This window comes from Vombatus ursinus, unplaced genomic scaffold (assembly GCF_900497805.2).
Source record: "Vombatus ursinus unplaced genomic scaffold, bare-nosed wombat genome assembly UNPS02014832.1, whole genome shotgun sequence".
Lineage (NCBI taxonomy): Eukaryota > Metazoa > Chordata > Mammalia > Diprotodontia > Vombatidae > Vombatus > Vombatus ursinus.
In genome coordinates this window covers 77,455,270-77,482,218 of record NW_020954610.1, presented here as the reverse complement: position 1 = coordinate 77,482,218, position 26,949 = coordinate 77,455,270, and the positions used below count along the sequence as shown (strand labels likewise).

General features: G+C 39.0%; 1 protein-coding gene across 1 annotated transcript in view; it reads left to right on the top strand.

The window, feature by feature from the left end:
• Window positions 1–26,949, top strand: part of LOC114025576 (TBC1 domain family member 2A-like) — a 64,118-nt gene that overhangs the window by 9,641 nt on the left and 27,528 nt on the right. The window contains exons 3-5 of the mRNA XM_027839059.1: window positions 4,939–5,086; window positions 13,288–13,421; window positions 19,214–19,407. Coding sequence (XP_027694860.1) covers window positions 4,939–5,086; window positions 13,288–13,421; window positions 19,214–19,407 — 476 coding nt within the window. The remainder of the gene's footprint in view (window positions 1–4,938; window positions 5,087–13,287; window positions 13,422–19,213; window positions 19,408–26,949) is intronic.

The window sequence follows — 26,949 nt, the reverse complement described above, 5'->3', positions numbered from 1 at the left end:
AAACATACATTTAAGGCTTTAGAACATGTGCACAATCCCTTTTAATCTTACTTTGCATTATAACATAAAGGCATGGATCCTTTCGTTCCTCCCTGTCTCCCATGGGTCATACTCTAATACTTCATCTTGGTATGGAGGTGACACAGGGCTCTTGGCAGCCCTGCAGCAGATCACAGATTCTGTCACATCCTAAAGCTATACCACTTCAGGTATAGGTCTGGGGACAAATTAGGACAGCTAGTATCACAAGTGTCAATTAAACCCTGGTCTGCCCGCCTCCAGAATGTAGCACTCTCTCCACTAGAGCAAGAATCCCCTCTTCAGCTCCCTAACAAGTGGCTCTCCTGTACCCACTTAAAGACTTCAGATACATGGGATCTCATTTACCTTCTGAGGCTGCCCATTCCACTTTTGGTCAGTTCTGACTGTTAGAATTTTTCCTTATTTCAAGCAAAAATATGCCTCTCTAATTGTACTGCTTGTTCTCGTTCTGATCTCTAGAGCCAAATAAAACAATTCTAATCTCTTTTCCCCATGACTGCCCTTCATATATTTGAAGGCAGCTATGTCTCCCGTTAAGTCTACTTAGGAATGGAGTCAGCATGTGATGAGTGGAACAAACAAGGACCTAGAGGAGGGGAAAGCTTGGAGCATGTGTGATCTGGAAAGGTTTCATGAAGGAAGTGGAATTTGAGTGGTTATGCAATTATGGGGAATTAGTGAGATTGTCAGCTCTTACAAGTATGATACTGTGAATCTCACACACACACACACACACACACCTCTTACACTTACATATAATATATATTATATATGTATATATATACCTATACCTTATATTCAGTTCACTTAGCTTTCCAAAAACATTTTCTTCCTATAGCATAGTATCTTGAATACTTTCTTATTGCTGCTATTTAGTCCCCTTTGGGTGGATCCCCATTCATTTGCACTTAAATTGTATGTTGGCATATCTCAAGTACATACTTTCAATCTCCTGCAACTAGGAATTTATACCACTTACTTCATCTTTTTTACCTGTTTCTGGGCAAAAAAGTCATTTCCATATTTTCTTCTCTTCTCTGTATCTTGCTGTACCTCTAAGATTTATGTTGAATTTCAGGTGCCTCTATGTCATGCATGTATAAATATTCCACTGACAGTTAGGAATCAGGGGCTAGAGCTGAGAGAGAGAGAGAGAGTTCGCAGTTTAAAATAAAAGTATGTGAATCATCTACATAGGTTGAAAAATGACAATAATAATAATAACCGAAGCCATTGGAATAGATGTGATCAATGAAAGAAAGACAAGAGGTTAAGAATAAAACCTTGAGAAAATGTTTAGATAAGCTCCTTGAGATCAGGAACACTCAGCATCTCAGCACAGTAACATAACATATTGGGCATCTAATAAATGTTTGTTAAGTGAATATTGAAATGTAGGATGTGAAAGAAGGAATAATAGCCAGATGAACAGAAAGAAGCAATTACCAAAAACTTAAGGGGTTAAAGGGAGTAAAGTGAGGGAAACAAGGGGTTTGGAGGTCTTCCAGGTTCTGGTAGTAGGTTTTTACTAGAATCAGGTTTTGGGGTACTTCTAGGGGGTGCTATCAAATTTTGAATGTAATCTTAATAACAAAGAGTTCCTTCTCACCATCTATCATTTCATTCCACAGGTGTTGGATTCCTAGAGTAGTAGATATGGAGGAATGTGAAAGTATATCTAGAAGCCAGATGCATCTACTGTGCCAGTAAACATTTAGTGTCAATTAGAGTAGATCAGATGGGGGCAGAGATAAACCAGCCCTCATATTTGGTAAAATATTATCTGGTTTAGGGAAGTACTGGAAATAGAATAATTTTTTTTTCAGAAATACCATGATGATAACAGGAGAAAGTGGGAGATAAACTCCTCAATTCCTGACAGCTTATGATGAGACTCAAGGAACTTTACAGTTTTGCAGACAGTGCTAGAGATGAGCTAGGACAGTTCACAGGAGCTATTTGGGGAGATTGTGGAAGAAAATGGATTTTATGTGATTAATGGGAGTAAGACCATGACTTTAGCTTCCAAGGTACTAGAAACATGGTTGATCAGTGAAGATTCCATGGACGAATCGTAGATCTGCAACTGGAAAGGACTTAGAGATCATGTGGCCCAATCCCCTCATTTTATAGATGAAGAATCTGACCCAGAGAGTTTACGTGACTTGCCCACGGTTACTCAAATGTTGAGGAGCAGAACCAGTATTTGAGCCAGGCCTTGAAGTATGGATAGTATTTCAGAAGTCGTAAGTAGGAAAAGGGCACCCCAAGCAGAGGGTACAGAAGGAGCACTGAGGCAGTAAGTAGTGTCTGGAAGAATATAAAAGGGACAACAAGTAGTAGTTTTTCTATAGCTTAGTGTATATAAAGGGTAGTCAGAAGACTGGAAATGCAGAGAGGCATTTTTTTATGAGGATTATGAAGATTATGAAGAGCTTTGACTGACAGCCTAAAAATTTTGATTTTATTTGGTAACTAGCATGAGAAGCCATTGATGGAATTGAATGGTCAAGGAAAGAGGGGTGTGTGTGTGTGTGTGTGTGTGTGTGTGTGTTAAGATTGGGGAAACCTGAGCATTGCTGTGGTAAGATGAGAAGGAGTCAGTAGAAAGGGGGAGATTCAAGATGCAAAAAAAAAAAAAAAAAAGATGATTGATTGATAAAGCAGGAGGAAGCAGTAAAGGATAAATGCATAAGTGAAGGAGTTGGCCTTGCCAAAAAGTAGGGTCACCTCTTCCTCTGAAACTGGAGGAAGGAAAGCGGAAAAAAGGTGAAATTACTTAGGAGTTTTAAGGATATCACAAAAGATGACTGTGATCTCAGTAAGGGAAAATTATGTCATTGACTGAGCATAAAGGGTAGAGAGAAATTGCAGGCTTGAGAAGAGATTGAAAGAGATTTAGACCAAATGTGAGAATTTAGACTGTGAACTGATAAGAATAAAATAAAAGGATTTCTGAGTAACAGTGAGTGTGCAGTTGAGGTTAAAGTGTCCAGCATCTTTCCCGCAAAACCTCCTCCTCTGCCGCACTTCCTTTTTTCTGTCAAGAACACCACCATCTTCCCAGTCTCACACCCATATTTCATCTTAGGTTCCTCACTCACACTTACCCAACACGTCCAGTCTCTTGCCAAGCCTTGTTGTTTCTACCTTCACAACAAATCATAAAAATCCTTTCTTTGTGCTCATGTAGCCACCGCCCTGGTACGGATCCTCATCACCCCACACCTGGACTGCTGCAGCAGCCTGCTGCTTGGTATCCCTGCAACAAGTCTCTTCCCACTCCAGTCCATCTCACGACTGCCAAAGTGATTTTCCTAAAGCACATCTGACTGTGCCCCCCAAGTATGTGATAAAATCTAGTGGTTCCCTATTATTTCCAGGATCAAATATGAAATCCTTTGGCTTTTTTTTTGCTTAGGCAATCAAGGTTAAGTGACTTGCCCAAGGTCACACAGCTAGTAAGTGTTAAGTGTCTGAGGCTTGATTTGAACTCAGGTCCTCCTGACCCCAAGGCCGGAGCTCTATTCACTGCACCACCTGGCTGCCCCCTTTTGTTTGGCTTTTAAGGCCCTTCACAAACTGATCCCTTCCTACCTTTCCATTCTTCTCACAGTTGAATGCCCTCCACTTAGTCAACCATCCAGCTATACTATCCTTCTTCCTGTTCCTTGCACATGCCACTCCTCTCAACTCAGAACCTTTTTCTGGTTGTCTCTTGTGCTTGGAATGCTTTCCTTCCTCATCTCCACTTCCTGGCTTCCCCAGCTTCCTTCAGGATTCAGCTGAAATCCCAGCTTCTGCCAAAGGTCTTTCTTGGTCCCCTCTCCACCCCTCATGCCTCCTCTCTCTAGTCAGTCATGCCTTCCCTTTGAGATTATCTCCCATTTACACTGTATATATCTGGCGTGTACATAGTTTGTTTGCATGTTTTCTCCCCCAGTGCTATGTGAGCTTCTTGTGTTTACCTTTTTATTGTTGTTGTACCCCCAGTTCTTAGCTCAGTGTAAATAATAAATACTTGTTGACTGACAAATTTATAATAAATGAAGTTGGGTCAATTTTGAGATCTTATCTATCAACACTCAGCGGCAAAATCCAGGAAATCAAATGAAGGGGGTAAACCAGAGTTGAAGATTAGCTGCATAGGGATCAAAGAAGGTGAGAGGGACAATATAGTCTAAATTTATCACTAGGGCATTTTTGAAGTAGCTGGCCATTATTAGGTTAAGACTGTTCAGGAAGGGGATAAGTAAAGCCAAGAGGGAGGTGAAGGGAGAGGGATAGACTGGGAAAAGTTGGATTAGAGATGAGGAGGAGGGCAAGGAGTGGGTTTAGTGTGAGGGAGTTGGAGTGGTAGAGGGATAGGAGATTGTTACCTAAGGAATTTTTGAATTCAGGATTTTGGAGCATATAGTGCCACATAATGGTCAGGTCTAAAGAGTAGCTCTGCTGGTGTGTGGCTGTAGTAGAGTAGAGATAGAGCTCTTTGAAAGAGGTCAGCTAGTTTGAAGTGTAATTCCCATGAATTTTGAATTATGGGAGAATGATAGCCAGGGTAGGGAGGAGAAGAGAATTGTGAACTGGGAGCCAAAGTCATTGAGGAAAGTCAGAAAGGTAGCTATAGTTCTGAGGATTGGGGGATGTGATCTGATGGCATAAACTTTGAAGAAAGAAGCATTGTTGAGGCATGGTAGCAGTTTGGAGGTATCAGTGGGGAGCAGAGTATCCAGACCCCTGCTTCTGGCCTTGTGAATCAGAAGGAATAGGTGGATGGACAGCCTCTCAAAGGAAAGCCAGACAGATAAAAATAAGATTCAACATGAATCTAAACATGAGCTTTTCGAAGCACTGTAACATTGGGTCCATTTGTTTCACTTTTCTTTTGTTCTCTAGAATTAGATAATGCAGAAACTGATGAATTTTTCTGCCCTGTGAAAACACCAACTGGACTAGTAGGCATAGCAGCTGCTTCTCAACCTGTTCCAGAGATGCCCACTACCCTCCCGAATATTTCTCTCAAACACCTAGGAACTGAAATACAGTAAGTGTTTAGGGAATTGGGATAACTAATCTATAGATTGGTACCTTTCTTATCATTTGAAACACTCCTCCTCCAGCTCTCTCCTCCAGTAACACCCTATGGCTTACTGAAAGAAGTTTAAGCTCCTTAGACTGGGTTTGCCACAATTTAGATCTAACCTGCTCTTTCAGCCTCTCTCACACTGCTTTGTTTTATCCACCCCCTGTTCCAACAGTACTAACTACCAGAGTGCCTAGTACATAGTACCTTGCTTGCTGACCATCTGCCATTCCTTGAACACACCCTTCATTCACCCACTTCTTTGTCATTGTTCCCATGATTCCCTTCACCTGGAATTGTTGTCTCCCCCATTCTAGCTCTGTTTGTTTTACATGTCCTTCGTGCCATCTTGTTCGATACCATCTTCTCCATGATGTTTTCACTTACCCTCCCTTAACCAGAAGGAACTTTTGCTAAAATACCATAACACTTTCTACCTCTCTTACTTCACCTAACATGTATTTGTATTTATTTGTGCGTGTTTTACCTCCACTGATAGACTATAAGCTCCATGAGGGCAGAGACGACGTCTTTTTTTATCTCCCATAGCAACAAGCATATGATAGATACTTAATAAACATTTATCTGAGTGGACAAATTTATAACTTGGTAGTGCAAAGGAAGAAGGAAATGACAAACCACTCCAGTATCTTTGCCAAGAAAACATCCCGACAGAGTTGTGAAGAGTTGGACATGACTGAAAAACTGAACAGCAACAAGAAGTGTAATGCCAAGAGTGCTGGACATGGGATTAAGAAGATGTAGATTTGATAAAATATCAGATACTGACTTACAATAAGAACATGAACAAAACAATGTCTCTGAGATTCCTGTTTCCTCATCTGTAAAATGGAGATAATAGTACCTGTAGTACTCACCTTACAGGTTCTTGTGAGGATCAAATGAGATAGTTGGCCAAAGTCATATGGCAAACCTTACAATGTTTCGTGTGACAGCTAGGAATACTGTATAAAATAGAAAATAATTATAGCACCTTGTGTGGCTTAGTCGGTGAGCCAAGAGGCCTGTGTGCTGATCCTGGCTCTGCTACTAACCAGCTGTGTGCACAAAACTGTGCTGACTGGGCACACTTCACAGTTATGTTACATCATCCTAACTGGGCCCCCACTGCTCCTCTGTAATCAGTTTGTTCTCTCACTGTCCGCAATGGATGTTCCATTCTTGTCCCTCACCCTCTCAGCTTAAGGAGCTGACTCACATTTCACCAGAAACATTGAGTCCATTTCCTGAGAGCTTCCTCTTCTCCCCTTCTGCTTGCTTCGCATCACTCAGACATACTCCCCCACAGTCTGTCTTTAACCCACCTCATATGAAGAGGTGATCCTTTTTTTTTTCCCCAGACAAACCTCTCTAGGTACATCCTTCATCCATGCCATTGCCTCCCATCTTTTCCAGTGGGTTGTCTTCTCTATCATTCCCACACTCTAGTCTTCAGTCTCTTCCCTGTGTACTGGCTCCTTTCCTGCTTTCCTGCCACCTACAAATACACCCATATTGCCTCCATCCTTAGAAAACCCTCTCTTGATCCTACCATCCCATCTTCTCCTCTTCTCTGCTAAATTCCTTTAAAAAGCCACTACACTGGATGCCTCCACTTGTCTCACTGTCTTCTAAACCCCCAGCAATCTGACTTCTGACCTCAACCGAAACTGCTTTCTCAAAGTTACCTATGGTCTAACTGCCAAATCTAATGACCTTTTCTTAATCCTCAGTAGAACAAAACTTGGCCTTTACAGGCTCTTTTACAAGTTGTCTCCCATCTACTTTTTCTTAAATGTAACAACAGAAGTAACTATGCAGTGACCCTCTGATGATAAGCAGGCAGAGCAAAAAACAGAGAGATCCATAGAGGAATTCCCTGTGAATAGTGAGGTCTTCAAGACGCTTCTGTCTGTAAATGACCTTATATTGTTTGCATCAAGCTCTGAAACACTGCAGAGTCTCTTAAGAAGAGATCTGAAATTACTCAAAGGAGTTTGGCCTACCCATCCAAACAGAAAAGACCAAATGTGGGTGGAGAATGTCTTCCAAATTTCAACATGCATCTGAATGGACACCCACAGACCTTGTCCAACAGCATCTATATCTGACAATACAAATGAGCAATGAGTTCGGCCCAGAGTTGAAAAGAAGGAGAGCTGGCTAGATTGTTTGTGGAAGGGTAAAAAGTACTTTTACTGACTCTGAGCTTCTCCAGAAAGCAAAGATCCTTTTTTTCAGTATAAATACTTTACTGGTGCTACTTTGTGACAGCAAGACTTAGAACACCACTGCTTCCAAAGAACTAAACAATGATGAAGAAGGAAGAAGAAAAAAAGAAGATAATGACAAAAAGTGAATATGGAGTGGTCACCTGGTAAGAGTGAGAAATAATGGTGGATGGCGAGAATACTTGTGGTATCCTCTTTATGTTAAGAGAAATCGAAGAAGGACTCAGACATAATTTGATGGACTCTTACAGGGAGGATTCACAAGCATGGCTTGTGATTTGTGTTGTTGGAAAGAACTCTCAAGTCAATAGGTCATAGATTGGTTTGAATTTGACATTAATTCTACTATAACAGTTTGCATTTATATAAACATTTTATGAAATGAAGCTATTAAACATAGTTTATAAGAATTGTAATTTGAGGGACAGCTAGGTGGTATAGTAGATAGAGCTCCGCCCTTGGAATCAGGAGGACCTGAGTTCAAATCCAGCCTCAGACACTTGAAACTTACCAGCTGTGTGACCCTGGGCAAGTCACTTAACCCCAATTGCCTCACCAAAAAAAAAAAAACCCAAAGCAAAAACTGTAATTTGAGTAAGGCAGTTAGGTGGTACAGTGGATAGAGCATTGTGTCTAGAGTCAGGAAGACCTGAGTTCAAGTGCGGCATCAGACATTTACTAGCTATGTGACCCTGGGCAAGTCCCTTATCTCTATTTACCTCAGTTTCCTCGTCTGCACAATGAGCTAGAGAAGGAAATGGCAAACTACTTCAGTATCTTTGCTAAGACGACCCCAAATGGGATCATGAAGAGTCAGACACAACTGAAACAACTGAACAATAGCAAATTTGAGTAAATGTTTTAATTTGGCTTGAAATTCCATCTGAGTCTTGTGTTTTCATTTTTCATGAAATGAACTTTTTATCCTTTTCAGCAAAATGACTGTATTAGTCCTGCACTAAAGTGATTCATTGTGGTGTGAAAGTGAGCTTGCATTCTTAAAGGCTAAATGGGCAGAATTCCTATCAAGATGGCAAGGCTCTGAATAAAGGCCTATCAATGCAATCATAATAGCTAATAGCAATGATAGCAATAAAATAATAGCTAGCTCTTATATAGCACTTTACAGTTTGTAAAGCACTTTAAAAATATTATCTTATTTAATCTTCACCATATCCATGAAAGGTAAGTGCTGTTAATATCCCCATTTTACAGATAAGGAAACAGACATAGCCATAGGCTAAGTGACTTGCTCAGAACATACATACAGCTTCTAAGCTTGTATGATCCTGGGGATTTGAACTCACCTCTTCCTGACTACAAGTCCAGAGTTCTTTCCACTGTGCAACCAGCCTACCAAGCTTACTAGTAAAGATGTTCATCACCAAAGGGTTGGTTTCCAAATGCTTTTATTTTGGCTACATCATTCATTAAACCACCTACTAAGTTGTAGAGGGGTTGTGAGCTACATTAGTAGAAGGAATGTTGACAAAGATGAAATCATGGACTCCCAAAGAAGTATATGGTTCCTTCTCCCTCTTTTCCACTTAGTGCTATTCTTTGAGGAATCTGCCATCTCTTGGCTGGCATTAAGCCTACTCTCAGAGCCCTTGCAAAGCTCAAAATAATCAAGAAAGGAACCAAAAAGTTCATTGGACACAAGCCAGATCTGGTATGTCAAGATCACGATGAACTTGGGTAAACCAAGAGTCAGGAGTGTAAAGTTAATTGAAGAGCCAGTTCTTAATGCCCAGTGTTAGTTATGGAATCAATAAGATGACAAAACATATGCCACCCAGCTAGTCAGGAAATTTTCTTTTGGTCAGAGCTAGAAATGGCTCCTGATACCCAACCAGTCTTACTATGAGGAGATTGCTCAGTGTTTCTTCTAAAGTCACTGGGGAGAGAGCACTCGATGGGCCATCACAGTCAGCAGTCCCACATGTTAGTGCCATAAAGAAAAGGAATGATCTGCTTTATACATATTTGTTTGTATTAAATAAAGCCTCAAACTACAAAAAAAATAGTACATTACTAACCATCAATTTTTTCTTAAATTTAATGTCTCCAGTCAGACCATTTCCAATTAGACGATGTTTTTCAATTAACATCCCCTGTCATCAAAGCAGAGGAGTTCTGTTTTGAACTTGTTGAATTTGAGGTGCTTTTGGGACATCCAGAAGGAGCTATCTAGGAGGTAGCTGGATATTCAAGACCAGAACTCAAGAGAACAGACATCATTATGCTATGCTCACATGGGTTAAATTGATATGCCGAAGGTGTGATACAGCATACAGTGGCAGAGACAAAAGTGGAATCCTAATCTTGTTCTTTATTACATCATTCTAAAAGTTCGTCCTGTTTTTAATTAAATTGATAGCTTTTGCTGATGTAGACATTTCAGTGAATTGTTCATCAGTACAGCTTTCTCTGTAGTCTAATGATTCTTTTATGTTCTTTCATAACTACATGTAAAATGATGATTAATGCCAAAAGATCTTGTTTAAGTAAATCCAGCCAGGGTTACTAAGACATTTTAAAAGTGGAACTGATAAAATTAAAACATAGATCAAGAAAAGGAAGGAAATCTTTGGAGATAAAGGCAGTCACCTCCTTCTAAAGCCATTTATAGTAAGCTACAGGAAATTTGGGGCAAGAACGTAAAGGCTAAAATGCTCAGGATTTTGCAGAAATAAGAGCACTTTGTGCTCTTGCCCATATTTCCAGAGTATGTAGCTAAGCAAGAACTTATTGATTGATAAGTTTCAGCAATCTTACTATGTACATACACACAGAGACACTGCCAGGCAAACAGTCATGAATTCACACATTTATACACACAGAGTTCATAGTTAGCAAGGACAGTGTTCTTTAAGAAAATATAAAATAAAAAAATGATTAATGGAGTTGAAACCCCAGATAAATGAGGAAATGGTGAGAGATCCTAAGTGCTCTCAATGAATTACATCACCAAACCTTAGATAAACTGCAACCCAGGATGCTGAAAGAGCTTGAAAATATGATTCCTGAGCCATTGTTGTTGCTGAAATTATGGAGGGGGAGCCCTTGTGGAAGGGAATAAGCATTTATGTAGCACTTCTATGTCCCAGGCATTGCGCTAAGCACTTTACAGATATTATCTCCTTTGATCCTCACAGCAGCCTTACAAGGTAGGTGCTATCATTATCCCCATTTTACAGTTGAGGAAACTGAAGCAAACAGAAGTTAAATGACTTGCTCAGGGGCACAGAATTAGTAAGTGAAGCTGGATTTGAACTCAGGTCTTCCTGACTCCAGGCCCAGCACTACCTAACTGTCTCATAACATACATTATCATAGGAAGGTTTCATAGGATCATAGTTCTCAAGCTGGAAGGGACATCAAAGGCCATGTGATCTAACCCCTCATCCTCCAGATGAAGAAACTGAGCCCCAGAGAGATTGAGACTTGTCCAGGTTCACAGAGGTAGGATTTCAATAAAAAGGGGAATAGCAACTACTATCCAGAATGGTTTCATCAGGAACCAGTTCATCAAGAAAAGATGTGATCAGCTGGAGAGCATCCAGAAGAAGGCAAATTAGGGAAGGTCTCAACTTCATGCCATGTGACGATCAAGAGAAAAAACTGGTCGTTTAGCTTGAAGAAGAGAAGGTAGGGGTTGGGGTCATAGGGAGAAAGCATGATAGCTGTCATCAGATATTTGATGTGGCCTCTTGTGGAAGAGGGAACTGATTTACTCTGCTCTGCTTTGGAGTGCTGAACTATAGACTTGAAACTAGGTCTTTCTTATTCCAAGGCCGGTTCTCTAGGTTTTATGCCTGACTAATTTAAAATTAGAACTGTCCAAAAGTAAAACAGTCTGCCTAGAAGTAGGGAGTTCCTATCAGTAGAGGTCTTTAGGCAGAAGCTGGATTAAGATTTGTCAGGGATATTTTAAAGGGAAATTATCTTCAGTTGTAGATTGGACTAGGTTACCGCTGACAACCCTTCCAGCTCCGAGATTGTGTGATTACACCAGAGCTGTGCTCACATAGGTTGCTAGTCCTTGATGGTATCATGATGAAATGGACAGATTGAAGAATGCTCAACACTTTCTGTTGTGTGGTGGAACTTTCCAAAATAAATCAACATCAACATATTAGCCATGTCTGAAAACATATAGCTCTTTACATACTTCCCCACCATTTCTCTAGTAAGAGGCATTAAACATACATGACCATCAATCAATTGGTAACTGCCAGTTGTTTTCTTAGTCCTTAGTCCTTCTCTCTGCTTTGGTTCATGTAAGCCTTAATTTGTTCTGAATTCCTCGTATTCTTCATTTCTTACTGTGCAGTAAGATCTATTATACTTATACAGCACATTTGTTCAGTCATCCCTCTGGTTGATGGGCACCCATTTTCTTTCTTCTACCTCTTGGCTGCTACAAAAAAATGCTGCTATAAATATTTTTGAACATATGAGGCCTTTCTCTTAGTCTTAGACCTCCTTGATCTAGTGGTGCCATCACGAGGTGAAAGAGGATATACAAAGTTTAGTGACTTTCTTGAATCTAATTGGTATTTTTCAGACACCTTTCATATAATCTAGCAAATATTATTAGCACAGTCATACTTTTCCTACATTTCTTCTTATTTCAGTGGGATTGGACTTTAATTTGCTCTTGCAGTTACCTATTACATCAACATAATAAGCCATTTCAGTTATTCAGATAGCTATAATAGCTTATTAATGACAATAGCACACATATAGTGTTTTAATGTTTACACTTTCTCTCGTTTGTACTTCATAGTAACACCATAAGGTATGTGATACAGATGTTTTACTTAAGAGGATATTACAGCTCACAGGATTTAAATGACCTATCCAGGGATCACACCACTAATGAGCATGAGTAATGAGATTATAAATCCATTGCTCATTGATTCATTAATGTAGCAATTGTTTTTATTTTACTGTTCTATTATTACTAAAATTGTTGACCTGTTTTTCAATAAATCATAGGTAGCAAAGTACAGAAAACAACTTTTTTTTTAAGAGAATTCAGATCTGTGGGTTCATCAATGTAGGAAAATCCTGGTGTGGAAAATCTTTCCACCAATGATGCAGTTTGTCCTTTCATCCTTAACTAAGAGTATTAGTTTGCTTGGACATTAAGAGGTTAAGTGATTTGCCCATGTTCAGACGGATAGTGTGCATCAGGTCCTTCCCCTTCCGATCCATCCTCCACTCAGCTACCAAAGCATTTGTCGGACCACATCAGCCCTTACTCAGTGAGTTCCAGTGACTCCTTATTACCTCCAGCATCAAATTTAAAGCTTTTTACACCCTGAACCCTTCTTACTTTACAGACATAACACTTCACTTTAAATCCCCATTACATCACTTTACTCTGAGCACTCTGTGGTCCATCTACACTGGCCTCCTTGCAGTACCTTATGTTAGCTGTGCCCTATGCCTGGAATGCTCTTAATCCTCACCTCCAACTCTTATGCTCCTGGACTTTCTTTAAGACTCAGCTCAGATGCCACCTTCAGCTGGGGGGGGAGCCTTTCCCAGTCCCCTAAGCTACTATAGCTTTGCCTTCTAATATTACCTTTCACCTTTTCTGCATGTATCCCAAATATACCTATTTGTTTACATATTGTCTTGCCCATTAGAGTATAAGTTCCTTGAGAGCAAGGGACTGTTTTTGCTTTCTTTGTACCCCAGTGCTTTGCTCAGTACTCGCATATAGTAAGTACTTAGTAAATGCATGTTGACTGAGTAAAAGTGCCTTTCCATATTGATACTGTCTTTTTCTTTCACACATTTTTAAAAATATTTTTTGAATATCTACTCTATTTGTTGCATTGTTTGTTCCTACACTCAAGGATCTTGGTTAAGTTTGAGACTCACTTCACTTTCCCTTTGTTATCGTTTTGTTTCCAGAAACACAATGCATAACATCTGTAGCAACAAGCAGTCCAGGGGAAATGGCCATGTTTCCCAAGGGACTGAATCCCAGAAGTTTGGGGAAAATCAGAATGAGGAACAACATTTACAAGCAGACCCAGGACTTGCTGGTAACTCATCTCTATAACTTTCTTTTATGTGTCTGTTTCTTACCTATTTAGGTTATAAACAACACAACTTACTTTACCAGCATTATCTGGTAGTGGGTCCAAGGCAACCCACAATCAATCCATCAACAAGCAATTATTCAGGCCTTACTATATGCCAGGCATTGTGCTAAGGGCAGGGTGTACATAAAACATGACCTGTTGTGCACTTTTAGAGAACTCAAGATTTGCTTTGTTGGAACTCAGGGGGCGGAGCCAAGATGGTGGAGTGAAAGCAGTGACTTGCTTGAGCTCTCCCCCAAATCCCTCCAAATACTTGTAAAAAAAAAATGGCTCTAAACAAATTCTAAAGCAGTAGAGCCCACAAAAAGACAGAGTGAAATAAATTTCCAGCCCAAGACAACCTGGATGGCTGATCGGGAAGGTATATCATGCCGGGCTGGGAGAGGAGTGCAGTTTGGTGTGGGCACGAAGGTCGCAGCGAACCTGGAGCAGGCCTCAGAGGACTGAATCGCGGACAGCTGAGATGGTTTCCAGACTTCTCAACCCACGAACGCCAAAGACAACTCAGAAGGTCGGTGGAAAAAGTCTGTGACTGCGGTGAGAGGAGAAGCTGGGTCTCAGCCCCAAGTCCCCAGCGCTGGCCACGGCTGCCTCCTGAGCTTCTGGCCCACAGACTGAGGGGCAGTCGAGTAGCTGATCAGAGAGGGATTGCAGGTATCTCTTTGCTAGTGCTGAGGCAGGAATCTCTTGCTGTGCCCATGCTTGGATCTGGGTCACAGTTCTGAGGGGCGATTGTAGGGTAAGGATGAGTGCTGGAGTGGTGGAGCTTGTTCTATCTGTGGAGAGGAAACACCTCGCCCTGTATCATCCACCTTGGAAGAACTGAAAACTTACAGGTCCCTAGAAGTATCTCTTGAAACAGCTGTACAAACCCCCAAAGCTTGGGACAGTACACTCTCCACATTGGAAGCAGACTTTTACCTTAACAAAGAGTTTAAAACTCAAGTAATTGGCCAGGGATCATGAGTAAGCAGCGCAAAAAGAGTCAGACTATATTATCTTACTTTGGTGACAAAGAAGATCAAAACATACAACCAGAAGAAGACAACAAAGTCAAAGCTCCTATATCCAAAACCTCTAAGAAAAATATGAATCAGTCCCAGGCCTTGGAAGAGCGCAAAAGGGATTTTGAGAAGCAAGTAAGAGAAGTAGAGGAAAAAAATGGGAAGAGAAATGAGAGTGATGCAAGAAAATCACAAAAAACAAGTCAACAGCTTGCTAAAGGAGACCCAAAAAAATACTGAAGAAAATAACACCTTAAAAAATAGCCTAACCCAAATGGCAAAAGAAGTCCAAAAAGCCAATGAGGAGAAGAATGCCCTAAAAAGCAAAATTGGCCAAATGGAAAAGGAAGTCCAAAAGATTAGTGAAGAAAATACTTCCTTAAAAATTAGAATAGAGCAATTGGAAGCTAGTGACTTTATGAGAAATCAAGACATTGTAAAACAAATCCAAAAGAATGAAAAATTAGAAAACAATGTGAAATTTCTTGTTGGAAAAACAACTGACCTGGAAAATAGATCCAGGAGAGAGAATTTAAAAATTATTGGACTATCTGAAAGCCATGATTGAAAAAAGAGCCTAGACATCATCTTTCAAGAAATGATCAAGGAAAACTGCCCTGATATTTTAGAACCCGAGGGCAAAATAGAAATGGAAAAAATCCACCAATCTCCTCCTGAAAGAGATCCCCAAAGGAAAACTCCTAGGAATATTGTAGCCAAATTCCAGAGTTCCCAGGTCAAGGAGAAAATATTACAAGCAGCCAGAAAGAAACAATTCAAGTATTGTGGAAACACAATCAGGATAACACAAGATTTAGCAGCTTCTACATTAAGGGACCGCAGGGCATGGAATATAATATTCTGGAGGGCAAAGGAGATAGGATTACAACCAAGAATCACGTACCCAGCAAAACTGAGTATAATCCTTCAGGGTAAAAAATGGTCATTCAGTGAAATAGAGGACTTTCAAGCATTGTTGACGAAACGACCAGAGCTGAATAGAAAATCTGACTTTCCAATATAAGACTCAAGTGGAACATGAAGAGGTAAACAGGAAAGAGAAGTCATAAGAGACTTATTAAGGTTGAACTGTTTACATTCCTATATGGAAAGATGATATTTGTAACTCATGAGACCTTTGTCACTATTAGGGTAGTTGGAGGGAAAAAATTATTTGTATGTATGTATGTATATAGATAGATAGATAGATAGAGGGCACAGGGTAAGTTGAAGATGAAGGGGTCATATCTGGAGAATAAAATTAAGGGGTGAGAGAGGATTATACTAGGAGAAGGATAGGGAGAGGTAGAACAGGGTAAATTATCTCACAAAAAAAAAACAGAAAAGAAAAGGCTTTTATAGTGGAGGGGAAACGGGGGAAGGTGAGAGGGAATGAGTGAATCTTATTCTCATAGGATTTGACTTAAGGAGGGAATAACATACACACTCAATTGGATGTGGAAATCTGTCTCACTCTATAGGAAAATGGGGGGAAGGGGACAAGAGAGTAGGGGGATGATAGAAAGGAGGGCAGATTGGGAAAGGGAGTAATCAGAAGCAAACACTTCTGAGGAGGGACAGGGTCAAAAGAAAGAATAGAATAAATGGGCGGGCAGGATAGGATTAAGGGAAATAGAGTTAGCTTTTCACAGCATGTCTACTATGGAAGTGTTTTGCATAATTGTGCAGGTATAACCTATATTGAGTTGCTTGCCTTTTCAATGAGGGTGGGTGGAGGAAGGGACAAAATTTGGAACCCAAAGTTTTAAAAATACATGTTTAAAAAAAAATGCTTTCACATGCAACAGGGAAATAAGAAATACAGGAAATGGGGTGCAGAAATCTATCCCGCCCTACAGGAAAATAGAAGGGGAAGGGGATAAGAGAAGGGTGGGAGAGATAGAAGGGAAGGCAGACTAGGGGAAGGGGTATTTAGAATGCATGCCATCTTGGGGTGGGGAGAGGGTGAGATGGGGTGAAAATTTGGAACTCAAAATCTTGTGGAAGTAAATGTTGAAAACTAAAAATAAATAAATTTATTAACAAAAAAAAGAAATTAAAAAAAAAGATTTGCTTTGTTGTTAATCAGTTAAGAAACAGCTCAGTTTTTTTCTGTCAGTCTCCCAGGTTACTTTGGACTCTGTCCAAAAGATCTCAATGTGGTTTATTGTTATTATTTTAAATAGAATTTTGTTTTTTCCAATTACATGTAAGATAGTTTTTGACATTCATTTTTTATGAGATTTTGAGTTGCAAATTTTTCTTCTTCCCTCAGTGTATTTTTAATAATCATCAAGGTTAGTTAAATCCTTTATTTGGATATTAAGAAAAGAATAAAGAGTGCTCTTTTCAGGGAGATGGAGTGATTTAAAATGAGATTTATTTGAAGATAGGGAGATGAACTGAGTGACTTTTATGTATCTATTGAAGTCCAAAGATTTAATGACTTATTAGTCAGAATGTGGGTTACTGAGACCCTTCAGTAGAGGTAAGAGGGCTTAGTTTACTTCATTTTATTCTATTCATTTTTTTTTTATTGTGAGGCTGAGCCGCCCTATTTCTCCCAGACTTGAAGTACACTGGCTACTCTTGGTCCCCATTATGCTACTGATCACAGAAGCTTTAACCTACTCCATTTCTGCCTTGAGACTATTCACCCCTCTCCAGTGGTTCCCCATATTAGTGCCTCACTTAGTGGGGACACCTGATTGGCTTTAGCTCTACTATAGCTCAGAACTCCTAAGCACAAGCAACCCATCAGCCTCAGACTCCCCAGCAGCAGAGATTATAGGTGTGCACTACCATGCCCAGCAGGTGTATAACAGTTTTAAGCTTAAAATAAAACTGAGGGTAAGATAAAGACTGTTGAGGTTATATAAGGTCCTAGACATCACAGAAAAACCTTTGACACGTGGGTTCTATTGCCTATGTTATAGAGAAATTTCAGTGCTTCCAGGATCTTAATAGCGTTTATAAACATTGATTCATTCACCATCCTAATACCCAAGGGGAGTTTAGATCCATTTCTTTCTCAGTGAGATCACTAGCTGCCTCTCAGATAACAGTTTATATATAAGAAGACTATGATCAAATACATAGCATTTATAATCATTATTAAAGGAAAGTTACTAGATAGTCATGTTACATCTCCAGCCTGATTTCATAATATCCTCGCCCGCAATTTTCTTGCCCACGTGGCCTGACAAGAGAGTTCTTCAGAGTGCTTGGTACATAGTAGGGTCCTATTAAATACCTGTGGATTGATCACCTGATCGATTGTGTACTTTTGCAGTCCAAGAGATAGCAACAACAGGAGTGGGGTAGAACAGAGTACACAGAAGAGGTAGACGCATGCTTGTCCATATGGCCAGAGAGCAGGGGTTTAGAACTGTGGTCTTAAGTCTGTGAAAGGAAGAAAGATTTCCTAAGCAGCATGTGCCCAGAATGTAGCCTTCTGGCAGAGAAGGAAGATTTCTTGGGCAATGCCAGTTTGGGGAGTAGCCTCAAGAATGAGCTTCCCTTTTAACAGAAAAAGTTAAGCCAAACCAGCTGACAAAATGACCATGCTTGACGATGAATACAACATTCTACGTCAGTAGTCTCTTAGTTGTCTAAGGAAAGGAGGGAGGTACTTGTCCTCAGTCTCTTCTCCAAGTCCAAGATTGGCCATGACAGTTTGCCCCACAAGGTGGTCTTGTATCTATTTTACATGTGTTATTTTGTGCCTGTATATCCGTGCCTATGTCTCTCCATGAGTAGGAAAGTACCTTTCACAAGGACAGAGTTCAAACAAAGGATAGAAGCAGATCACAGAACACAAAATGGACAGTTTTGATACATAAAATTAAAAAGTTAAATTTTTAAGGTGATTTTGTGTATCACAGAGGTGAGAGGGACATTAAAGATTATTTAGTGCAGCCTCTTCATTCTAGAAATGAAGACACTGAGCCCCACAGGTAGGAAATGATTTGCCCCAGCCCCATAGATACTTTTTAAGGTCACTGTCATTGAGAATGACAACCTCCTTTCACATGAAACACTGATTGGTAAAATACCATAGCAGACAAGATTTTGGTCTAATTTATGAGTCTAAAAAAATACGGTTTTTTTATGTTCTTATGAATATGTTTTAATCACGCAGTAGTAGAGGTCAGCTTGACTCTTTGAGATTACACTTAACGTTTAACAGTTTTTCAGATAGTTTTTCAAAACCGCAGAAATTCTGTTTGGCTTGCAAATTTTACGTTTCTCATATTTTTCAGTCTTCCCTTCTCTTTTCTTCTCATTTCCAGCTTTTCCTTCCCTCTATATGATTAGATAAAGAAACTGTCAGATCTGTCTAAAGCAGATATATACATGGGTCCCTGCACAGACTCATATGAACCTAGGAGACTTTTTTTTTTTTAAATAGAGAGGCAGAGACTTTTTTAGCCTTTTAAATTTACTGGCATTATGTTTAGCTTTTGAAAATAAAAGTCTTTTTGTTGAGTGTTCAGTGAAGATAGAGAATATCTGGTTACTATCTTTCACTCAATCTTTTATATATGAGAATACTGTGATTAAGTCAGTCCTGGGGCTTTTCACAAATAAAATCATCCCAATTACTTCAGTCCTTCCTTCTTAGTATCTGACATTTCAAATAATCTGTTACCTTTCCTTAACCTCATAACAGATTTTCTGCTTTACCCTAATAATATTGCTAACTTCTGAATTTCCCCTCTTCAACAGGAAAAGAAATAGAGGAATATTCAAGATCTACACAGAAGTTGGGTCTGACAGCAAATTTCATTCAGAAAGCCAGAAAGCAGAACAGTAACTTCCATATCTTTACTGAAGGCCTATGTGAAAAACATGTTCAGGAAAAAGTTGGGGCCCTTCAGCAGCAGGTTCTGACTCTTACAGAGGATTTAAAGTCTCAAAAGGTAAGTATTGGCTCCATAAATGTCTTCTGGTATATTTATCACCTTTTAACTTGGTCACCAACAAGTAAGTTCATTACAACAATTTGGGAAGAACAATCATCCCTTTCCCTTGTCTCTTTCTTTGCCTAGAATTCTGTCTCTTGTCTCCATACATATTGAATTCCTACCCAGCCTTTATAACCCAGTTCCAAGGCGATCATTTCCATGAAGACTATATTGTTTTTCTTCCCAGTCAGTTCTGACTTTCCCTCACATAACTTTATTTTGTAACCATCTAACTCACATCTTGCTTGGAAGGTTATAATAGTGCCATGTATAATATATTACAATTAATGGTGTCTCTGTTCTATCTCCTGGCCAGACTTTAAGTTACATGAAGACAGTGACTGTTTGTTCATACTGAGTATCTTCTTTATCACCTAGCACAATGCTTTGTGTACTGGGGGCACTTAGTAAATATTTATCCCATGAATGAATGAATTCATCCAAATGGAGAAGGAAATCATTCTAAATTATTTTAAAATCTGATTTCTAGAATATTTGAAAAATTATGGAGTGTGTTAATAGTTTTAGGAATATGCAGTTAATCAATCACCAAGTATTTATTAAACACCAACTTTGTGCCAGGCACTGTGAGAGATGCTGGGAAGACAAATGCATTAAACTAAACAATCCCTACTCAAAAGGAGATTATATTCTAATGAAGGAGAACTTAACTAAAAGGTGTTGTCAAGGAGAGGTACTTTTCAGGAACTGCTTTAATAAGCAAAGCAGCCTTATATCCTTATAGAAACCCCTGATGCAATAATACCTGGGATATTGCTTACAGCTCTAATCACCAACCTGCAAGAGAATCATAACAGAACTAGGAAAGAAAGCAACTTAAAAAGGTCAAAGTATCCTAATAAGATTGTGATATTTTCACCGTGAAAAAAGAAAAGTAGAGTTGTAAGTGTAGCATGTAAAAATCACAAAGGTACAGGGACAGACTTCTCCATCAAATCTTGGAATTTGAGAACTAGGGGCAACTCCTTGGAAACTGAAGGAAGTAGTTTTAAGACAAAAACATCTGTGAGTAGAGAGTCAGTAATTTTTTTTCTAATTTTCATAAAATGTACCTCTATTATTCCATTTTCTACATATTCTCATTGCTAAGTGTGAATATGTAATGCTCATAGTTTCTGCAAAGTAAAGTTGACTTCGGTTCACTTCAGTTTTCTTCTCCCTCTGCCAAAGTCTCCTCCCAGAGCCTCAGTGTGGCCTGAAGGTTCTCACAGCATCTGACTGTGGAGTGTTACTCATCTTTACAATATAAAGCTGGCCTCAACTAATTTTGTATGTCTGAAGACATGCTTACATTAAGTATGTTTTTCACAACTTCTCATCTGCTACAAAGCCAGTAATAGATAGATGGAAATTGTTATCTCCAAGGTAATATACAGGCTGAAGATGAAAATAGTTCAACACACAGAGATCTTAGGTAAATTAATGGTGATTTACATGTAGCATGTTGTGAAGGGAAAATTATATCCCAAACAAGACAAAATACTGGATAGTCCATGGGGTCCAACTCAATTTAGCATTTCTTGTGTTTATATGTAAAAATTCTTTGTAATTAGCATATCACCCTTGTATTGTCAATAAGTGCTCATAAAATGCTTGAAATTTTTTTCTCTTAACTAGGTAAGCATATCTCATTTATATTATTATTTTTCTTAAATCTTTTTTTATAGATTATTCAAAAATATGCTTTAATGCTAGCCTAAATGTGTCTAAATTGTCACAGACTCTGACAGTGATGGAGTCCGAAACTTTGCATGAGGGAAATTTGCCTGGCCTCAGAGCATACAGAGAGATCACTAATATAATAAAGGAATCACCTGCTCTCTTTACACTCTGTCTAAAATGCTAGAAAAAAATCTGTGTTGTGAACTGAGTAACAGTGCTGCATTCCAGCAAGTACTAAGTCCTATGGCAAGTGCTCAGAATAAAAAGACAAAAATAGGAGTCCCTGCCTTTGAGGTTCTTACCTTTTCCTGAAGGGAATACCCCATACATCGACAATAACTGGAAAGAGAAGGGAATCACTAGCAACTGGAGGGCCAAAACAAGCTTCCTCTAAGAGGTGGCTAGCCCTCGTGAACCTTGTGTAGAGCAGGGATTCCAGGGACAGGGAATGGAACAGTCAGATTGGACAAAGGCCTGGAGGCAGGAGATGAAATACTAATAAGGGGAACGGCAAGTAGACCAGTTGGGCAGAACAGTGTGCACAAGGGACAGTTGTATGAAATAAGGCTGAAAAGATATGGTGCAAGCCATACCTCCTCTATACCTTTGTCTTCTAAAAAAAATACCATTTGTTATGTGACATGACTGTCTGAGAAGAGGAAGGTAAGGAATACTGGGGGAAACTGGTGATATAAAAAACAAATGATATCAATAAAAACTTATTTTAAAAAAGGTGCTGTTTGGCAGATGAGGAGCAAGATTGAGGGGAAAAAAGCTGAGGAGTACACTTTTGGACATGTTAGATTTGAGGTACGGACATCCTGTTGAGATGGTCAAAAAGTAGATGGAAGCAGAGAATTATGGAGAAGGTTTGGGGGTATCTTCGTAGGGGTGATCATTGAAATAGGAACAGAAGGCCAGAGACCAAATGAGTGTTATATGCAAATCAAGTTACACCTCACTGCATCTAAAGATGTTAAATAGCTGAGGAGAGAAAACTAAAAAGAAGACACAGTGGCTTTTATGCTACCTGTGGCAGCCGGTGGAACAAGGGATGGAATGCTGGGCCTAAAGACAGGAAAGACCTGAGTTCAAGTTCTGCCTTAGACACTTACCTGTGACCCTAGGCAAGTCAAAACCTCTGCCTCAGTTTCCTTATCTGTAAAATGAGGATAATACTCGCCCTTACCTCCCAAGCTTGTTGTGAGGATAAAATGAGATATTTATAAAGTACTTTGCAAACCTTTAGCGCTATTGTTGCTGTTAGCATCATTATCATCATCTCAGAGCTCTTTTTCTTCTACCACGTCAGGGGAAAGGAACAAAGAAATGAAGACCATTGTTTTAATTAGTGGTTAAATTAGGGGGTTTTGTTTTGTTTCTAAGAAGTATACTATGCCTGTGGTATCCAGGCTGATTTGAGGAGGAGTTTGAAGTTTATGAAAACAGTTAGTAGCTCTTGCAATAATCAGGTCAGAGGTAATAAAGACCTAAACAGTCCTTGCCTGGTCAGAATATAGCCTGAATTCAAATTTGCCAGCCTTATTATTTGATATTGAATTGGACTTGTTCCATGGTCATTTCATGTATGTATGTGTTACTTCCGACACAAAACTATCAGCTTTTCAAGATAAAGAAATTATTGTTGTTCAGTCGTTTCAGTTGTGTCCAACTCTTCATGACCCCATTTGGGATTTTCCTGGCAAAGATACTGGAGTGGTTTGCCATTTCCTTCTCCAGCTCATTTTACAGATGAGGAAACAGGCAAACTAAGTTAAGTGACTTGCCCAGGATCAAATAGAGAGTGAATGTCTGTGACTAGATTTGAACTCAGGTCTTCCTGACTCCAGGCCCAGCATTCTATCCACTGTGCCACCTAGCTATCCCTTAGAAATAACTTGTGCTCCAAGTAGACACTCAATAAATGCTCATTGAACAAATGAATTCTTGTTATATGACTAGCGTTTTCTATATCAAGAATCTGACAGTACATTGGCTACTGTAGACATTTTTAATGATAATGCTAAAAAGGAACAGACTTCTCTGGAGTCCAGTGGATACAAAGTTGATGTTTTTAATACGAATACTCAAATCACCAAGAGAATAGAAATCATACCTGTCCCTGACTTCCATCTGTTTAGGCATATGGAAAGCTTTTGTGGTTCTATTGGACATATGTCAACTGAAGGAAATAATTAAACCAACCACGTATGCTGCCTAGAGAAAAAACATGAATTAACATATGGTTCAGGATATGGATCATCCAGTTATAATGTAGTTCATTGGAGACTACATCTGTTAGGAAATAAGATGAGGTAGTCACTCAGTCTTATTACATTGACATAGTACTTTCAAAGTCATGATTCAGTTGCCTGCTCTACCCTACATAGACAAATGAAATTCAGGATTTCTAGGAATGTATGTTACAGGAGTTCTCTATATTGCATTCAAATCAGGGATGTTTGTAAGTGAATTTGCCCTCAAAGTGATATACGCTTCACGGACAGGAACTGGATATCCTAGATTGTATTACACAACTAATCTTTGTTCCTTTTTTCTTTTAATTTTGTTCTCTCTACTGAAATAACTTGAAAAACTGTCATTTTTTATCATACACAGAGATCTGCATATTTCTGTAATATATGTGTGGTATTTTAACAGTTGACTACCTTCTAGCATGGGCATTTTCCCCCAGTCCTTCCTGTAAATTAATTGACTTTGAGTAAATGATTTGAAGTCAGAGTACTTTGGTTCAAATCCTGCCCCATTCACCTATGTGACCTTCAGCCAGTTTCTTTACTTCTCTTGGGCTTCGATTTTCTCATGTGTAAAAAAAGTCCAACTTGGACGAGGTGAACTCTCAGCCTCATACCTCTAAATCTGTGCTCCTTTAATCCTATAAAAATACTGAACAGTGTTTTTCACTCAAACTTTTTTCTGTCTTGGTAATGTATATTTTTATATCAGTAATTTTTTAAGGTTAGAGCATTTATTTTCATTTTAAAACTCTAAACTGAATACCTTTAGGAGACATTCCTTCTTCTTTATTTCCTTTTGCATGCTCTTGTTGAGAGCTCAGATTTGTTTTAAATTAAATCAGAAAATAAGAAGCTACTAAACGGTTACATTTTTAGAATTTTTTAGCTGCATAGGGCATTTTTCCCAAGATTCCTTCTGTGGCATCAGATGTTACCTGCTTATTGTGTTTAGAGGAGGGACTCTGAAATAGTCTGCTTTCTGCCAGTTCTTGCTATGAGGCAAGCACAAATTTGCCTCTGCAAGGCTTATTCAAACTCTGGGCTTAGCTAAGGGACCAAATATCTTTTCTTAATGAATTCCTTTTCCTGCCATATTCTGATTGACAGTACTATTTCAGGATCTGCTGGAAGTTTAATCACTGTCGGCGTGCCAGTAAAAAGAGTAACAAAAACAAACAAGTCCTTACCAAGCATAAAAACAAACATTCTTACCCTGATTTTTATTGAGTTCAGAAGATTTTGAGGGTGGTGAAACTGCCACCTAATCAGATTGCTTCAGTTACTAGGAAACTGTGACCAGAATTTACACATTACCAAGCCATATAAGATGACAAAGCTGCCCTTTCCATTTCCTGAATAAGAGGTTCTCCAGAATTATATTTAAAGTAGGAAACTTAAAGTTCTTGTTTTGTGTAATTAACTCTCGTGGTAGGAAAAGGATATGGTCCTCCTAATTCTTAGGACCCTTAGGAATTCAGGTCTCCCCTGATTTACAGTCCAACATTCTGTCCTGTATTTCACAGTCAGGTGATAACAACTACACAGAACTCTAGTCCCAACTTGGCAGTACTTAAGATTCAGTCAGCCTTAAAGATCTCTAAGAAAGGATATTTCTGCCATTTTTTTTCGTTACAATACTTTACATACTATGTCCTGGTCTCAGTGCTCTGACATTGCACTGGTTGTCGCTGCTGCGCCCAAGAAACCGCAATCAGGATCTCACAAGCCCTAGACTGTGATATTCCAAAAGGCAAAAGAGATGGGTGTACAACCAAGAGTAACTGACCTATGAACCCCAGTATAAGGGCGAGGGACATTTCGTGGACTAGTGAGAGGACTTATAATCATTTCTGTTTAAAAAAAAAAGAAGAAAACCTGTGTTTTAAAGAACTTTAAAGTACAGACTCACGAGTCAAGAGAAACTAAGAAAGCTGTATGTATTTGCACAAAAGGCTACATGATGATATAGTGCTAACATTTAAAAGGGAGAGAAGAAGCAAATATCCCTTCAGACCCTTAATGTCTTCAAAGGGGTAATGGGGGAATTAAATAAGAAAAATGTAAAAAAAAGAAAAGAAAAGAAAGAAAAAACAGGGTTTGGTTTTTTATTTCTCTTGGTTTTTAATGGAGAAGGGGAGGTAAAGATGATACCCAGAAAAACAGCACCATTGAAATATTTTTTTTTAATTCTCAGAAGAGAGTAGAACAAAGTTAAGAAGGAAGCACAAATAAGGAGAACAGTTTTGTTTTTGTTTTTTTCCTTTTAAGGCAGTTGGGGTTAAGTGACTTGCCCAGTGTCACACAGCTAGTATGTGTCAAGTGTCTGAGGGGATATTTGCTTCTTCTCTCCCTTTTAAATGTTAGCACTATATCATCATGTAGCCTTTTGTGCAAATTAATACAACTTTCTTAGTTTCTCTTGACTCTTGAGTCTGTACTTTAAAGTTCTTTAAAACACAGGTTTTCTATTTTTTTTAAACAGAAATGATTATAAGTCCTCTCACTAGTCTTCCTGACTCCAGGGCCAGTGCTCTATCCACTGTACCACCTAGCTGCCTCTAAGGAGAACAGTTTTGAAAGTAATATGTAGAACTTACTATATACTTTTTATTTTAAAGCAGACAGCATGAAATGGAAATTCACAGTATTATATAGAACCTTGTTCTTCTAGATATATGGAAATGTTCCTTTTTAATGTTTAAATTCAGAATAAAAAGGTTTTTTAAATATATTGAAATTAATGTGGTAATTTAAATTAGGTAGCTGGTCATATTTTCTTCCAGGACTATACAGTTTTAGGGACTTAAAGACCTAGACCTAGAAAAAGTTTATCTGGGATATTCAGTGCTTAGCCTTCATGGAGAGAACAATGGGGAAGTATTTCTATCTTAACAGGCTAGAAATAGTACCTGGCTAGGAAATAAAAGGAAGTAATCAGATATTTCTAAACTGACAATTTTTAATTAAACCTTAATTAAGGATTGGTTAACTTTAAATCAAATAGGTTACAAAGATGTTTAATGACATGTATCCTACCTTCAAGGAGCTTATACTCTAATTGGGAAAATAAGGATAGAGCCAAGTTAAAGAGTAGACTTGTGATTTCATTTATAAAGGGAACTTCCAGATGAGGAAACTCCTTCTATCAGTGCAGGTAGGCACCTTTTCTTCACTTTATTTTTAGGCTAAGAGAGTTGCCTACAGCACCAAGAGATTAAGTGATTTGTCCAGGGCAGTAAAGTTGATGTGTCAGAGGTGGCCTTTGGAATCCCCATCTACCAGGGTCTGAAGTGAGCTCTCTATCCACTATACCACTAAGATACACAGCAAAAACAATTAACAATGCAAGGTAGCATATACGAAGTGCCAAATAAATGGTACAGAAAATTCATGCTTTAGAAATTCAGAAGAGGTTATTATGACTATGGGCTGGGGTACTGAGAGGGGGCTTCATGAAGGAGATTAGTCTTAATCTGTTCCCTAAAGATAAATGGAATCCATAGAGGACAATGGAAGGCATTCCAAGCAAAGGAAACGTGAGAAAGAGGCATGAGTT